Here is an 18,128-nt window from a genome sequence, read left to right on the forward strand (position 1 = left end):
GTCGGTGTGTGTATCGCGAGATACCTGGCTGGTATCGCATGATTCCTGATAGGTATCACCTGATACATCACAAGTATCATCTAATAGGTATCGCGTGATACCTGATAGGTATCACCTGATACCTCACAAGTATCACCTTATATATGGCAAGAATCACATGATACCTGATAGATATCACTTGATACATCGCGAGTATCACCTGAAAACGTGGTAGAATCGCCTGATACCTGATATGTATCACCCAATACCGGACCTGATACCTAACCAGTATCATCCCGTTTAAAAACGGGATTCCGTTATATAGCAGCCCCCTTTCGTGATTTCGTCTGCCCCAATTTTTTCCATCTCTTTAATAACCGGTACGAGCAAATCGAATTGTTTGTACCGTGTACGGCTACAGCATCGGTGGCTCCATATGCGAAGCTTGAAGTTCAGAAACGAGCACGCCGGCCACTAGATAGTACATGTTCAGAATTCTCAAAAATTTCAGCCAAGTACTAAAGTACTTTATCTGAATCACAATTGATAGAGAGAATCGCATGCCAATTTGGATTAATCATACATTACTTGCAAATCAACCTTTTTCTGCTTATATCCTCCTAGCATTACTGGTAACTTATTATTGATATGAATATTACGGTCCTCGGGCATATATTCTGATCGTATGTTTCTGAGGAACATTCTGATAATGTGCTACATGCCAACTTTTCTGATGTTGCAAATTGTGATCGTCCAGTGTAGGCTGCAGATTGTATAGAAGAATGTCCAAGCTAACAGTATCAGGTTCTATATATCACTGGGTTAAGCTGCTGCTGCTGCTATTTACCTTTTGTGGTTAATAGTTACACTTGGAATGTTTCAGCTACAACCATCACTTCCAAACCCAGCAGGGAGAGGGAATAGTTTCGGATGCTCGCTGGATCGATCTTTGATACCCTGTCGCCACTCCTGGACAGGACAGTTCGTTTTCTCCCTTTCCTGTCGCCGCTTTCACGAGAATCTTCACCAGTTGATCAGCAACTGATCAGGCAAGACTTCATCTGAATTGTTCTTTATCACACATGCAAGCATTACGAGCTGACCATGGCATATTCTTGGTCCCTAATCGAGGCATCTTTTTATGCTATTCGGTCTCTCCCCTATAAAATGAGCTGCACTGAACAGTCAACTTGATCAGAGAACCATGGCTCCCTGATAAGCGAATGTTTTGGAATGGTATCACTTATGACTTATCCTGTTGATGTGCCACACAAAGGTAAAATCATTTTCACGCTGAAACTGTTATTAGATAAGGATATACTTCAGGATTAAAGGAAACCATTAACATTTTGAAAGTGTTGGTACGGATTATTTTCAAGGCTAAATAATTGAGGAAACCAACATGTCATCTGAACAAGAAGCAAGAACACATCTGCTGCTCACGACTCAAACGGATTCGGCGCCCCTGGAATACTGAATACACACCTGCCGAATGGAACCTGAACGTCTGACTTTGTGCAGTCTGCATGCAGAGTGCGTGGCCTCAGTGTGTCCAGTGAAGTGAACTGAACTGCCGTTCCAAAGCTTTGGCTTGGTATGGCGAGCATCATGCATGACTGCATCGCGGTGTCTCGTTGCTCTCATATCTGCAGTCAGTTTACTACTCCTACATGAAAGGTCAGCTTTCAACGGCACGATGGGCTGGTTTGGTTTGAGGCCTAAATTAGGCTTATCAATATTTGACAATTTTAATAGTGTTTAGTGTATATTTGGTTTGAAGCCAAATTTTGGCATGCCTAAGAAAATAGGTCATTTCAATAGTGAACTTAGGCTATTTTGGTTTCAATCCAAACACAATCTTGCCTTACCAAAATTAGTCATGCCAAAACTTATCAGAATTTGACATTGACAAAATTTAGTAAGGCCTATTTAGACCACAAAACAAACCAACCAATGATAATAAAGGCAGTGGCCATGGTGGTGGGACTGGTTCAATCAAGCGCTAGCAGCCACAGGGTCAGATAAGAGAGCGAGCTTTCCAGCCCCACCCCCAGGTACGAAGCGCCTTGGTAGAGTTCATCGGTTCATGCATATCGTCGTCGGCTTGAGAAAGTCGCCTTTTTCATGCCCGCAATAACAAAATTTATTGTGTAATTTTATCTTCTTTAAAAAAAACATCGGAAGATACCATACTTTCTGATATAATAATTAATATCTTCAGATATCATATATCTCGAGATATTAAAATTTTTAGTGTAAATTTTTAATACCTACACGTACCTTCTCAAGTATATTAACAGCGGTAGCAGTACAGTAGTGTACCAAAAGCTAGGTGCTTGATTGGGACGCTGAAAGTTCAGTCAGTCACAATGGGCTTCTGTTGGCGATGGCAGGCAGTGTTCAAAGCGGCTCTTAACTGGAGTACGGCAGTACGCTCGTACTAAGCTGCACGTGTTTCAGGCGTGTTAATCTTGGAGAGCACCCGCCAAACTCGTGGATTAGGAAATCCAGCTGCCACAACAGTTTGCTCCATGCCAGATTGCCAGATGCGTCTAACAGGTTGCATGCTTTTGGCGCTCACGACGAATGATGGTAGCAATCATCAGCTAAGGGTGTGTTTAAGGAGAAGAGGATTGTGGAGATTAGGAAGATACGCAAAACGAGGTGAGCCATTAGCACATGATCAATTGAGTATTAACTATTTTAAACTTTAAAAATGGATTAATATGATTTTTTAAAGCAACTTTTCTATAGAAATTTTTTTTTAAAAAAACGCACCGTTTATTAGTTTAGGAAGAGTGTGCGCGGAAAATGAGATACTTTTATCTCTCAATCCCCTGGATCGCCCAGGAACGAACGAAGCCTAAATCGTTACTTGGGAAATCAGGGTGCAGCTAGAACATACTAGAGAGGGGGGTCATTCGCTTGCTTTACTTTATTTTATATTAAATTTAGATTAATACGAGTGTCTGAATTTAGATCGAGGGGTGTATATATGTGAAAATAGCTAAACTATAGTTAAAATTTTTTTGATCGGGTTCCTGGGCAACCTTCCTCCTATCTAGCTCCGCTCATGTGGGAAACGATCCTTGCTTGAGGGAGATCTAGGGGGAAACCACCAAAATCTTGCACTCATCGTAAGAGGTTGCAACTTGTAGAATTTCTTAGGGAAATCCTGCCCTTTTCCTTTAAAAAGAGGAAACTCCAAATGCACTAAGCTTGCATTTTCGGGCGATAGGGTCCCGTTCGCCGCACATGAATACTTTTCAATTTTCGTGATAGATTTCCTTACAGTGTTTTTTTAATAAAAATCGATAGGTTTATGCACTCCTTTTGAAAAATAGGATTAATCTAGGAAGGACTATATTGATTTTTAAACTAAGGGAGTGAGACTCGAACCCGTACTAGCTAGCTCGTAGCTTGCGTTGCTAGCCGCAAAGACCCCAGGCCTTTCTCTTATGCACTCCTTGTAGTGTCAAAGTACGTACCAGAAGGTACTGTATCTTAGCACAAGTAACATTTGAGTACGTCTCAGTAACTCTTAAATGAGTGTTGAATGACTATTTTGCCTTCCACTGTTCAGAGACTGTTTCTTAATACTTCCTCTATTTTATAATATAAGTCATTCTAACAATTATCATATTGATATTGATATTAATGAATCTATATAGATATATATGTCTAGATTCGTTAACGTCAATTTAAATATGGAAAATGTTAGAATGACTTACATTATAAAACGGAGGGAAAGAGAGTAGTAAGTACTCAATGCTTGCAAATGCAACAACATTTTTCTGCCTGGTAATAGTCTAATACGTACGTGCACGAGTACAGACTGATGCTGTTAGTCGAGCCGATAGCGTTTTATTGGCACCTGTAACGTTCAAAGCTGGAGGGCTCCGTAAACCGTAAATTCACCGCACATGTTTCATGCCGAGAATCGAGAGTAGTGAATAGTACACTGTAAACACGTCTATCTCGTGGCGAGGAAATTAACCATCGTGTCAGTTTCTGCTGATCTGCTCCGTCCCAGATACTCCATGTCACGTGGCACGCACGCAAAAGGGTGCAGCAATCAGAGAAGCTACTGAAGAGGATGTCATCACCGTTTTTTTTTTTCCTTGTGAAATGCTTAAAGCAGTTAAGCCTTTTCTAAGAAATTCTAGAAGCCGCATGCACTTTCTGACGGAGTTCACGATTTTGATGGCTCTTGTGGTGACCGGTGAAGCCTAAGCCTGCCAGCAATACGGAGTATAATGGTTATTAAGGGCAAACCGGACAAGTTTAGAGTCCTACACGGCTACACGTACTCCATTCGTCCAAAAACCTGTGTACTTCTAGCCATGAAGTGGGTAGATTAGCACCCTTATAAATTGATCTTAGTGTTCTAAGGGACCCTTGTTAGACAAATTCCAAACGCTAGATGTGTAATTTTTTTTAGTAAATTTTACCAGTGATCTTAGTATTCCATCACTTCATGCTAAAAGTAATAGATTGTGCAAAATACTTAGTTTTGTGAAATTTATTTATTTTTCTAACGGAGGAATACCATTTTACAGCTAAGTCAGATTTAAGCTTATAAAATGAGAATGCAAACATGTGGCCGGCTGGATTTCGGTTGACATATCAGTAGAACTCCTTTTTATTTACGCCACAAATATAATTGGGACAGCGACAGATCGTGAGGAAAAGAGAGAACAGAACAAAGGCTAGAGAGCAAAGAAATGACATCGCTTACTTCTCTAAAAAAAAAAAGAAGAAAAGGAAATGACATCGCTTGAGAGCAAAGAAATTCCGAACTCGCTGTTTAATTTTTCTTCCGGATCTACCGGGAATCCGTAGGAACTTCACATCAAAGAGGAGGCTATCATAGCCTTGTTGGAAAGCAACATCCTGAACCTGTCCCCCTTGGATTTTGTAGATTTTTCTCCTCGGATTAGGGGTTCTCCAGAGCAGCTGGACAACTTATCCTCATAGCTTATCCAAACAAAACTTTGATTTCGTTGTGGTTTTCCGAAATCCAAACCATCAACCATGCATTCATTGATCAGGGAGGTGCCGTTCAGCTCGTGACTTCCATAAGTGTGGGGCGAATTAGTCCATCCCCTTTCTTCACGCAAGCAGACGTGTTCCTTGCTCAAACTTCGTAGGAGTTAATTATTCAGTTCATGGCCAGATTAAAATAAGCAGAGTTCATTGCTCGGTTCATTTGGAACCCAAGAAGGAATGAAAATGGGGGGAAAGAAGAGAAAAGAAGTACCTGTACATCACATATGTTGATTTTAAGTGTCCAACAAAACAAGCTACGAGTACTTTTATGCAACAACAACAGACCATCATTCATATTCAGCCACGGTTTAGCTTTACCGTGGAAGGAGTACACACTTACATAATCCATAATGACTTGGACCAAAGCTACTGATGCTACTGGTCACACTGCTGATTCAGCTTTCAGACAAGCAAGCAAAAGCAACACTACTTAACTGGCTGGCTAGTTGCAGTAGTGGTAGTGGGATTAATCACGCAAACCTGAAGCAGCTCAGTTGAGCTGAGCGGCTTTAGCCCATAAGCAATAAACTATAGCTAGTGACTTCACTCAGTGCGTGCGCTTCCGTTTTTATTTATTTAGCTAATCACTATTGATAAGTATCGCTTGATTTTTTTTATATGTGATTAATTTAGGGAAGCTTTTTGCGCCTTGAGTTCTTGATGTCTTTTGAGTTCGTTCTTAGATGGCGAGGACGAGGCCCGGCAGCGACTTGTGCGCGCGGTCGGCGCGGCGGCTCTGCCACAGGCACTTGGGCTTGGACGGCGGCGGCGGCGGCGCCGAAGAGGAGGCGTGGTTGGAGTTGGAGGAAGAAATGGCGGCGGTGGTCTTGGCGGCGGAGGCGGAGAGGCGGGTGACGGTGAGGTCGGTGTTGAAGTACTCCCTGAGCTGGGTGATTACCCCATCGGGGCCGACGGTCCAGGCGTGCACCCAGTAGAGCTGGCGGGTGTCGTCGGTGCCCTCGGCGATGACGGTGGAGCCGAAGGCGTCGACGGAGCGAGGGGAGAAGAGGAACCTTGACTCGCCGTGGTCGGCGCCGGTGAGGAGGCGCATCATGTGCTGGTGCGCCGGCGGCCCATGGAACCACCACTCGAGGTCCGGCGCGAGCAGCTCCTGCGCCCTGCGCGCGTCCCCGGAGTTGAGCGCCTCGTACAGCCGCAGCACCAGGAACTTGGCGTCCTGCTCCTCCGGCTGATCCCTTGCGCCGTCCAGCTCTGCCAGCTCCGACACCGACGCCGACGCCTCGCGCGCCGCCGCCGCCGTTCCCTGCCTGTGGTTAGCCAGCTCCTGGCGCGAGCCCCGCTTAGGCTCCGATCGGCCTCCGCTCCTCCCGGTGTTTGACACGAAGTCGAGGAAGCGAGCTCTAGATCACGAGATCGATTGGCGCTCAGGAGAGAGAGAGAGAGAGAGAGAGAGAGGAAGAGAAGAGATCGAGGTGGATCGCTCGCTGACTGGAGTGTTCGACCGTGGCGCGCGGGTGGAATTTATAGGCGGGCCGGGGAGGAGCAACCGGCGCGGAGAGCTCTCTGGCTAGTCTACCTCCAAATTAATCACTCCGTAGCGACCATTACGTCCACGTCGTCCTACTTTGACCATTGCTGTCAGTCTGGGCCGAGAAATCGTCAAGTTTCAGAGAAGGCCTGGGTAATTAAGACAGGCCGGACAAAAAAGCATAGTACCATCAGTCAACAAGTTTTACTACTAACGGTAGTAATAGCCTTAATAACAGGCTAACAGCGGATCGAAGTGCAACGCAGCGTGTATTGCACAGACTGGCCAGCCGGTCACGGTGTACATCCACTCTGATCAGTGAACGCACTTAGTAAGTGTAACGGTGAAAGCGGTAGATTAAGGCTCACCCGACGACTTTCACCACGGTTGAACGGAGACATTTTCTGATGGTTGTACTGCTCACTAGTCACTTCTACCCCGTGTACTTGTACATTACCGTAGTACGGTGCAGCTCCGACTGTTAAAACTCAAAAGAAGGCCACTCCTCAGTCCTCACTGTCCTCGGCAACTCAGATCAGGGGTTGGATGGTCAACTTTCCCTACCTCCTCTCCTCCCAACTTTTTCCTTTGCTACATTAGCTCCTTCTTCTTCTCCGGCCCCTCTTCCCCCCAAATTCCGGTGGTTCGCCGCCGGTGAGGGTTGGAGGAGGGGTCCGGCCACCTCCCCTGTTAGTATAGTGTAGCTAGGTTGTAGTTTCTTTGTCAGGTTTTTCCTGTTCCTGTGGCTATGTCCCGTTTGGTTACGTTCAAGCGAAGAGCCCTGATTGCTGGTGGTGATGATTGCCGGAGTTGGAGCTGCGACTTGAAGGACAAAATCTTCTTCTTATGCTGGTGCCGAACTCGTTGGTCTGCGCCGTGTGCAGACGGCGGTTGCCTTGGATCTCCGGATGGCGCTACTTCGTACAGCGGCGGCGGCGGCCCTGGATCTCTGGGTGCCGGTGCTCTGTGTGGTGGCAGTGGCCTTGAAATTTCTGGCGATGTTGCTCCGAGCGACAACCTTGGCAGCCCAAGTGTTGCTGCTCTGTGTGGTAGTCTTCAAACTCCAGGTGCTGTTGCTTCTTGTGATAGCCTTGGAGCTCTTCGTACTACTGCTCCGTGCGCCGGTGATACCTTGAGCTGCTGCTTTTCTGCAACGGTGAAAACATTGTGTGGGTGTGACATCTTATTTCTCCAATCTAAAGGTTACTTCTTCGTTGGGAGCTTGCTCCTTTTCATTTGTTGTGGTCCGCTTTAGTTCTACAATCCTGCAGTAATCCTCGGCCTTCTACAAAGACAGAAGTTTTATCGCAACCATATGATTTCTCATGTCATGTGGACTACCTGTTCTACTGAATCTTGCTTCCTTTTGCTTCAAAACAACAGTATCCATGCAGGGTCTATCATTCGGGTTGAGTAATCTCTGCTCCTCAGATCTAATGAAAGACTCCATGGAACCAACCTGCTGAGTCCAGTGATACCTATACCAAAATCTACGGCTCAGCAACAAACCTTCGATCTATGCCGTTTCTGTGGTGACAGCTGTAGGAGCCTTCCAGTCTGTCAAGCGGTGTGCATGTCAATGGAGGCCAAAGGATTCAATCGTTGTGGCTTTGCTGCAGAACTCTGTTGATCTGATTCCCTACGGTTGTTTTGTTTCATCAGAAAATTTGCTTCCTTAGAGTGGTTACTCTCTACCTTGTTAGAGATGGTTTCTTGGCTTAAGTTGTATCCTTATGTGATGTATTGGGGTATATGTCTTGTTGAATAAAGTTGTTCATGTTATCTTCAAAAGAACTCAGGTCAGCAGGAAGAAGGAAAGCCCAAGGTGACCAGGTCAGGTCCACATCACGGGAAGTGGCCTTCGGGGAAGGTGGCACTCGGCCCCGTGCCCTCCGGTCGTTGCGTTACAGCGGGCACACGAGTGTGAGAAGCCGCTAGCGGGGGAGGGAGCGGTCGCTACCCAGCGATTCGGCCGCACGCACCGCAGCAGCAGCGGGTGCGGGGCCAACGCCAACGCATCCGCGGCGCCATGACGCGCTGCGTCACCACCAGGATTCAGGCCCATCGATCGGCCGTGTCACGCGCGCCCCCACACACACGGGGGGCAGTTTCGTGGCTCGATCTCATCTGATTCTGATGAATCGCTCGCGTCGCGTGGGGTGGCGCTACCGCGTCTGTTGGTGGCGTGGCGACCGGGGGAGGCTTCACCTCACCTGCCTCCCGGCTCACGCTGCAACAACTGCATCCCCATCCATGGACCGGTCGGGAGCACGTAGTACACTGCAGTGCGCTGTCAGCGAGGGGACCAATGCGAGACACACACGCGCTCGCACTGGTTGTTGGTTGGTTACGTGGATGTGCGCATGTTGCAGATAAATATATGCGCGGCTCCAAGAACGAAATAATATCGGGTGGGGTAAAGAAATACTACTGGCATGGGCGCAAGCTTAGGCCTCTTTTTCAAACATCGTGGAACTTGCTGGCTAAAAATCTCTTCTCCGGACGCACCAGCTTGTTTAGGTTGTGGTTGTGCCTCACCGGTTTGACAGGACCATGTTCACGCATGCCGCAGTGTGATTTTCCTTTTCCAATTACACAGAATGAAGCATACGCTTGCACACTGTATCTGCGTATATGTATCCCACATACAGCTGAAAATATGTTTTCTAACCAACGTGCAAAGAGACAGAATTCATAGCAAATCCCTGACCTTAGTAACAGAGGGAAAAAAATAAGGATGGATACTTACTGTGAATGTACTATATGAGCTCGTTTTACTGTGTCATTCGGAAAGCAACGAAAATTGTTAACAAGAGAATTGATCTCTGACTAAAATTTGTCACCCGCGACTGCTTTTGCCTGTTTTACAGAGCCATTTTGGCTTAACGTCAATTCTTGCTTTACCAATTATTTTGTATCATTGAATAGCACTTTGTAGCCATTAAGATTGAAACCAGCCTTAGTAAAATCTATTGCATTGAGGTATAATCTACTTTATCAAAATTTTAGTGGTATCAAAAATTTGCCTATGATTTAGCATTACTAAAATTTTAGTAGAGCTTAAAATCAAAATGGTCTGCAATGTCCAGCACTTCTCAAATTTATAATGGTGTAAATTGTTTTCTATCGTCTATGCCATATTAGTGGAAGCAGCCAAAGTAGGGATCAGCTAACAGAGAAAAACAAGGTCGCAACGGTTCTTTGAATCAAATGCTATATTTTTCACAATTATTACTCTGCTTCTATCCAAACAAGTCGATTTCGAAAACGAAAGAAATCAACCATGTTGTTCCACTTTACCATCAGAATATCACTTGTTGCTTTTGGACTTTTGCTAGCTTCCCTTTTGGCCTTTTATCCCGTGAGCTCTCTTACCTTTACGGTTTGTTCATACCGCGGATAGCGAGCATCCGACCTGGATTCAATTAGCCACGTCAAGCCAGTAATATCCGTTCGTTTCACGGGCGCAAATCTTTGCAGGATATTTGATGCGATGCCTATCACGACAGTAATAGCGGCGTCTGCTTGCGGCTCGGCCAAAATGGATTAGATTTCGACTTCTCTGCCCTGTAAAAGTGTAGAATAGTAGTGCGACTTCCACCATAGCCTCTCAAAATTCAGTCAACACCAAACACCTTGCAAAGCCGCCGCAAGTGATGTCGATTTTTCAGATTTGATACTACTTAGATACTACAAATCTAATGAAGAAAAACACACAGTTCACTTCGAACAGATGCAGATCCTGTTACTAGCGCAGCAAGTTTAGCACAAGCACTACCGAAGAGCAGACTTTCCATTCAACGTCAAGAAGGAACTAATCATCAATTTCATGAAAAAAGAAAACATGCAGAAAAAAATTCGAGCAGAGGCAGTTCCTGTAAAACCTCTTGTCATTTACTTGCGCAACTACATCACATCGCTGATCATAAGTGGTCAGCTATCTCAACCAATCGAGAACATTATCACTGATGAGTGAGTGATTCAGTGTCAGCTACAAATAGAAAAACATAAAGAAAGCCGAGACAAGACACGTTGACACTGTCTTTCTTTAGAACGACGCAGCAGAAGATAATCCCATATATGCCGTTAGTGCGCGTCCTTTCCCACTAATCAACTCACAAATCTGCATTTTAGATCGCTTGCTCGATGCAGGCTAGGAACGGCACGCACGCACGCACGCACGGCCTCGTCACATCAGCTCCCCTGTTCCCCCTCGTCAAAAAGCTCGCCTACTCACTTGCCTCATTGCCTGCCAAGTAATAAACGAGGAGTCTAGCTTAATCGAGAAAAAGTAATTAGGTACGCGATTGAGGCTGCTGGTAACATGCAAGCCAGATTTCTACACACGCATCGCTTTCGCTTGTTAGGTAAAGCTCCGAGACGAGTATCCAAAGTGCCCCATAAGCATCCCATTAGCCAATTAAGGTCAAGAACTGTTACTAGTAACTCTCGTTGGGGGTGGGGGCTACTCGCCATCGCTGATGAATTTGTGTGGTGATGCTAACCTTGGATCGTGCGGGTGGTGGGTGGCCACTTCCGTTTTTCCAAATTTCCAGTGGCGTCACCACGTTCGCGATATCGAGGAAGAAAAATATATGCATTATGTTCGTCGTCTCTGCGTCGCTCGCACCAACCTCCACTTTCTCTGAAGATCGTTGCGCCGGAGGTCTGGATCGAGCAGCACTGCGACAGAGCAAGACATGGACACATGGTTGATGATTGGTGTCCCGGCGTTTGTCACCACAGAAGAAATCCTTCTTTTTTTCCATTAGCTCGGTGAAAATGTTGTCGTGCGTGCATTTGCGCGCGCGTGTGGTTGAGAGAGAGGTCGGTTGCTAGATGGGCACAGTCTGTTTCGTGTTGCTGAATGCTGTAATTAGGTCGGTTTTGTCTGCATCGGTTTTAGCCTGTAGCAGTTAAATTGGCCGTCAGTTCAGGCTTTCAGTTCAGCATTTTGTTGACAATTTGGCGGTTGATAGGTCAGATGGTCGGTTGGCGTCGGTGTAAGCAGCGAACAGAGTACCAGACACGTGAAATCTCTGCACGCCCGGTGGATGTGTGTTTAGCCTTTTCCTTCGTAGCACTAGTAGTACTAGCTAGAGGCCGGAAGTATGTGGACTTACATGGTGGCTGTATTATTTTTGGCACGTTGCATAGCATTGCCATTGTTAAACCATATAACAATATTGTGAATGGATAAAATCTGTTCACACCATATACTTCCTCCACTTATAAATTATTTGGTGCTTAGAACAAGGATTGAAGAAACTTTTTAAAACTATAACAATTCACTATATATAAGATTAAGTTTATAAATTTTAATAAACTTATGATACTATGATAGTATTTTACAAGCGAATCTTACCTATATTGTTCCTTTTGTTTTTAAATTAAGTAACTGAGAAAATATTGATGGTTAACTTTTTAAAAAGCTTAAACAAGTATAGTCTTAAACATAAAATATTTATGGCCGGAAGGAGTAGCCTATTTAAGAGGAAGAAATTTAACACGAAATTAGTTTAACCCACCAATTATGCTGTTAATGGATTTTGTCTTGTCTTTTTTAAAGAAAACAAAAAAAAAACTGTCAGGTTTCTCTTTCCACTCTCCATAAATTTTGGATTGATTCTTTTTTTTTTTCTGTACGCTACACATGTACACTCACGAACGAGTGTGCTCTCCCATTAACATAAGCTCAGAAAGATGAAAAACAATGCACAATCTTTGATATCACTAACATTCTTTTAATATCACACTTCATATTTTCTCCATTTTGTTTTTCTTAAGAAAATTATAAATTTTTTTTCATAAATGGATGCTCTAATTTTCAGATTGCCATCATATTTGCCTAGTTGCTTTCATATTATTGGATTCAAGTGAGAATAAAAAAAAAACACTAGGCTCTTAGGGCACCTCTAATTTTGCTGCGAGACATGCGATGAGTTCGATTCATGCAAGCAAAACACAATTTCGGCTCAATCTCTGCATCATAGTGATCGATTTGTGAGATTCACGCACGTAAAGAAAATAACGGTCCCCCTACGTCTGCCTCCCGCTGCAGCACAACCGGATGGAGAATATTTATATTGGCTTGTGTTCAACTTCATTTTTGAAGTTGATTTTTCACTGGCAGTCTGGCACACATCATTCGACTCTTACGGTGTGCTCTGTTTGATCTTCTTTTCTTTTTTGCAAATGCTTGATTGGCCTCACATTGGATCTGCTCTTAGAATTAAGGAATCAGTCCCGTTAAAGGCTGAAAAATTATCCAAAATGCCGTTTATGTGCTTTCGGTATAATTCATCAATGATACAATCAGCGAACTCAGACTATGGGTGGGCTTCGGTTTCTTCGGTTTTCTAAAAATTCGGTTCTCAACAAAACCAAGCGGAATTGTTTGTAACAAAAACATAAACTGAGCCGAATTAACATAACTTACTCGGTTCGGTTTGTCAGTTTATTGAGTAAGTTGAAAAAATGTACTCCCTCCGTCCTAAAATATAACAACCTAATACCGGATGGGACGTATCCTAGTACTACGAGTAGACAGGGGGCATGTTCAAAATTCATAGTATTAGAATACATTTCATCCGGTATTAGGTTGTTATTTTGTATTACGGAGGGAGTGCGTACTTGTTCTACCATGCCGTAGGCTGAAGTCCTGCAAGTAGCGTAGCAACATATTGGGCCACGTTGGTAGTCAGATGGGCTGCATAGGCTATGGGCTGTAGGGGTTAGTGAGAGATGGATGGTATTAATGGATTTTTTTTTCCATTGGTCAAAGGCCTGGACATTGTGTTTTTCACGTAGGGGAATGGGATTATAGAAATTGATCGGTTTGTACGAATTCTTTGGTTGTTAGAGAAGAGAAACCGATGGAAAAGCCAAAGACCGATATATAGGAAAAATAAAAGGTTTTCGGTGATTTTATGTCCACCCCTTCCTTAGACACCCCCCCTAACCCCACCGAAGGAGGAACCGACTACCGATATTTCGGTTCGATTCGGCCTTTGGTTTTTCCTCGTTAGGCTAGGGGCGGAGCTAGAACGAAATGAGGGAGGGTGCCTCTTACTTAATTTACTTTACTTTAAATCAAGTTTAAGTTGATGCGGGTGTCTAAGTTTACAATAAGAGAGGTGCACACATGATAAAAATATGTGAAGTATAGCTTAAAAAAATTTCTAGAACCCCTCCATACTCTACCTCCGCCCCTGCGTCAGGCCGAAATAGGTCCAATCTGAGCCTCAACTCCTATTCGGCCCTTGTGTCCACACAGATCCAGACATGTCACAGTGATTAAAAGGCCCATGGTGATGGCCCAGTAGCCGTTATCACAACAATCCTTCCCGGCTTCCCGTACCGTCACGGATGTCATTGCTAACCTCGATCACCCCGTGTCTAATTCAATTTCAAGCGAAATTACCCGTCCTCTTTTACTATCAAACAAACGAATCCGTATGTATAAAAACCAGCTAATAGTCTAATACAATCTGCAGTACGTGTAGACGACGACCTTATACGTATGCTAGAATTAATACTACCGTATACATGGCCACGGTGTAGCTAGGGCGCGCGTGCTGCTGCCGCTGCCACTATTCCTGGTCCATTTGCATCAGCGGGGGCACAGGCGGACGCATGGCGGCGGGGTGGTGCTCGCCGCTGTACGTGGCCGACCTCTCCATGTTGATGGCTGCCATCTGCACGCCCAGCGGGCTCGCGCCGCTCAGCGCCGCCACGGCGTCGATCTTGGGCGGGCACGACATGCTCCGCGAGTGCGCCGTGGCGGTGGAGGCCTCCCGCGGCAGCGGAACCAGCACGGCGCGCCCGTCCTCGTTGCGGGCGCCGTGGAACACGAACCGGTCGTCCTCCACGTCGTAGAAGTTGGCCGTCCGCACCTCCTGCGCCAGCGCGCAGCTCCAGCAGAAGAGCCACTTGGCGCAGTCGCTCACCGCCGCGCGGCACGCGTGCCCCTGTCCGCCGGCGCCGCACTCGCACCCGCACCCGCAGCCGGAGGCCGGGAGCTTGTACCGCTTCCGCATCTGCGTCCGCCAGAAGCCGCCGTAGAGGAAGCCGCAGAGGCCCAGGAGCACGCCCACGGAGACGACGGTGTCGCGGATGTCGTCGTCGTGGACGTTGAGCGCCGTCACGCTGAAGATGAGGAACGGCGCGACGCAGAGCAGGATGAAGGTGAAGGCGTGCACGTACATGTTTCCGAACCCGAGCCGCTCCATGTTCCACCCGAACACGCAGAACGTGCACGTCGCCGACAGCGCGCACACCGTCCCGTCGTCGCAGCAGTCGAACAGCCCGCCGCTCCACTCCGGGCTGCTCACCACCACGCGCCGGTTGTATATCTTGATCTCCACCTCACGGTCGTTCTCCGCCGGCCGGTTTCCGCCGCCGGCCTGCGCCGCCGCTGACTCCTCGTCGGAATCCTCGTGCTGCTTCCCTCCCAGCGGGCCGTACGCCGCGTAGAGGCCAGCGATGACGGGGCAGCCGGTGCCAAGGCCGTAGCCGATGTTGAGAGCCCAGTCCGGCCGTTCCTTGCGCGCGTAGCTCCAGAAGAGAGCGCAGCAGAAGTACTGCGCCAAGCAGGTGGCGTGAAGCAGCACCACCACGACGAGCATGTGCGCGCGGTCGTGCGGCCGCGGCGCGCCGTCCTTGCAGTACACCTTGCGGATCTCCTCGCGGTCGGCGCCGGCGCCGGGGCGCCACCGGAGGAGCAGCACGAGGTGGTGGAAGATCTTGGGGTGCTGGTACAGGCACATGATGGTGAAGAGCGCGTTGAGGATCTGGTTGATCACCTCCGTCCACTTCTTCCGCTGCTCGTCGTCGGGGATGGCGGAGTCGAGCATGCCGGTCATGAGCATGAACAGCATCAGCAGCCCGGCGGCGACGAACGCCAGCCAGATGATCATGGCGAAGTTCTCGGGCTTCCTGCACCAGCTCACCGCGTAGCTCCACAGCTTCCCCCACTTGATCTTCCTCACGAACGGCACGCGGAACCGCCTCCGCGGCCGCCGGCGACCGCCGCCGGAGTCCACCTCCTCGTCATCCCCCGACGCCGCCTGGCCCTGGCCCCGGCGGCGGAGGCGGCCGACGAAGGTTGACCGGAGGAACCAGTCCCTGGACGGGTGGGCGCGGAGGAAGTCCAAGAACCGCCGCTTGCGCACGCTCCGGCTCAGCGCGCCCGTCTCCACCGTCGGGATGTAGATGGGTATGAAGTCCATCAGCCGCATTGTCGACGACGGCGCGCCGGGCTCGCCGGCGACCTCGACGATCTCATGCCCCTCGCCGCCGTCCGGGACCATATCTGCTCCCGGCTCTTGTTCCAGACAGCAGCGCGCGCTTGGAGACTTCAGAACAGCATGTGGTTTGCGCGCGCTAAGAACTAGCGCCTGCAACTGCATAGAGTTTGGATACGTGGCAGTTTCTTCGGGTCAGTAGAGAAGTCAGAAGAGTGCAAAAAATGTCAACACAGTGCAGCACAACCAGAATGACCAAATCTGTGCTCGTCTATTCTGACTGACCATTGCTTTGACGGACTTTTGAAACAGGATTAATTAATACTCCCTTCGTCTCTAAAATTTTACGTCGTTAACTTTTTTAAAAAATATATTTAACTGTTCGTCCTATTTAAAAAATTTAAGTAATTTTTATTTTTTTCTATCATTTGATTCATTGTTAAAGTATTTATATATACATATAGTTTTACATATTTCACAAAAGTTTTTAATAAGACGAACAACAAACATATTTTAAAAAATTAATAGTGTTAAATATTTAGAGGTGGAGGGAGTACTACTACTCGTACTTACGTCTGCCACAAGGTCAAACATGGTTGGCCTACTTGTTTAATGGCTAGGTGTAATAAATTTGATTATCTAAAAGGAGTAGTAATTCTATGACCAGAAAGGCACAAATTCTCTCTTTTTTACTTAGGGCTTCTTTGATTGATTGGAAAAATGGAGGGGAAAAAAGTAAGAACAGGAATCCTATAGGAACTAGTACAGTTCAACCATTAAAAACTCATAGGAAAGACATAGAAATATTTCTTGTGACCATGATTTAAATAGAATTCTAAGAAAATTAACATCCACCTTAAACTCATTTTTTTTACTATGCGTATGATAGAAACGAAGCACGATTGGAAGATATGTTTTACTTTTTCTTGACCCTAGATTGTATGGATTAAAACCATCTGGTGGTCCTTTGGAACGAAGGGTTTTCACATGATTTTTGTGGGATTAATGATCCTTTGGATCTGCCACTGTTCACGTAGAAGGAATTGCTCAAACGAATTATGGAGGGATATTATAGCATTACCATGAAAACGCATGAATTCCCCGCAACCTCTAGCTAGCATAGGATAGAAGCTAAATCATATGTTCAAGACAACCCTCTGTTCCAAACAACCAGCCCTATAAAATTCCTTTGTTTCCATGTTGATCCTATCATAGTCCTACATTTCCTCTATTGATGTGTGTGTTTTTATCCTGTATTTCGAATTAGCCCTCAAAATTTTATTTACTGTTGATTTAATACTTAACATTCCCATGTTTTTTCTATACACCATCAAATAATCATTCATATAGTTTCCTGCGTTTCTTTAATAATATGTTTTGCATAAGCGTGTCTATTCATATATCTTTATTTTAACATGTTTTCTATTCAGGCATTTCTCCAGTAAGGTGTTTCAAATATTAGTTTATAGTGTCTAGGTATTTCATCCAGAGCTATTGATAACTCTTATGTTATTCTTTCCGAGTATTATGCACAAATATATTTGTTAAATGTAACATCTAGGCTTGTATTGGTCTTGCAAAATATTTTGCTCTAAAATATGGGGTTCATTAAAATAAATTATAATAGAGTGAATTGTAAAATTTGGAGTTCTGTATCTTGGATGCTAAACAAACCGAGTTTTGTTTTTTAAGTTCACTCTAAGACAAATATCGAGAGGAACCAAAAGTTGATCGCACAAAACTATGTGGTGAGAGTTAAGCCATAGGTGCATGACTTCATTTAATAGGGTTTAAATTCTGGTGTTTCTGAATATTACCACACATTGGTGTATTTTCAAATAAAATTTATTGTTGGTCCATGTTTTTTTTTAACGTAATGGGCGCATACGCGGCTTTGTGCGTGTAATCCATGTAATTGGAAAAGAAGAAGTTGACCCCACTGATTGCTCCAATGTATTGAAGAGGGTTGTGCGGTTTGTCTGTGATCGTGAGATAACCAGATGTTTCATCAGCAACACCTTTATGGAATGTGGATGCAAGGACCATGACTAGAAATCACTGTGGGTCAATCTAGAAACGGATATGATGCAAAACGATTCTCGATTGCTGAGATGGTAGTGGTACTGTGTTGGGTGCACCTCAGTAAATTGGATTTTATTTCTGCATAGGACCACGGCGAAACATACTACGTGGAAACCGGGCAGATCACAGTGCGTAGTGGCAGTAATGTTCTGAACAATACGCTACTGCTACAGGAAACATAGGAGCCTGTAGTTTACTCGACTCATCAAGAATTCAAGATTCAAGAGGCATCCAAGGCATGTTCTTTTGGTTATGATTCCAAAAAAGAGAAAAAAAAAACTCTG

The 18,128-nt window shown here is 45.7% G+C and overlaps 2 protein-coding genes across 2 annotated transcripts in view; both read right to left on the reverse strand.

Moving 5' to 3' along the window:
- Positions 1-5,292: 5,292 nt before the first annotated feature.
- LOC127767167 (wound-induced protein 1) lies at positions 5,293-6,391 on the reverse strand. Its single transcript, XM_052292413.1, has one exon. It carries the CDS (start codon positions 6,080-6,082, stop codon positions 5,708-5,710), a length of 375 nt encoding a protein of 124 aa, XP_052148373.1. The 5' UTR covers positions 6,083-6,391; the 3' UTR covers positions 5,293-5,707.
- A 7,557-nt stretch (positions 6,392-13,948) lies between these two features.
- LOC127767166 (uncharacterized) overlaps positions 13,949-18,128 on the reverse strand; it is a 5,346-nt gene continuing 1,166 nt past the window's right edge. Inside the window, exon 2 of the mRNA XM_052292412.1 lies at positions 13,949-15,921. Within this exon, the coding sequence (XP_052148372.1) occupies positions 14,110-15,921 (1,812 nt within the window). The 3' untranslated portion in view covers positions 13,949-14,109. The remainder of the gene's footprint in view (positions 15,922-18,128) is intronic.

This window comes from Oryza glaberrima, chromosome 3 (genome assembly GCF_000147395.1).
Source record: "Oryza glaberrima chromosome 3, OglaRS2, whole genome shotgun sequence".
NCBI lineage: Eukaryota > Viridiplantae > Streptophyta > Magnoliopsida > Poales > Poaceae > Oryza > Oryza glaberrima.

Coding starts and splice junctions, on each gene's coding strand:
- LOC127767167 (XM_052292413.1), bottom strand. CDS start 6,082: ATGATGCGCCTCCTCACCGGCGCCGACCACGGCGAGTCAAGGTTCCTC.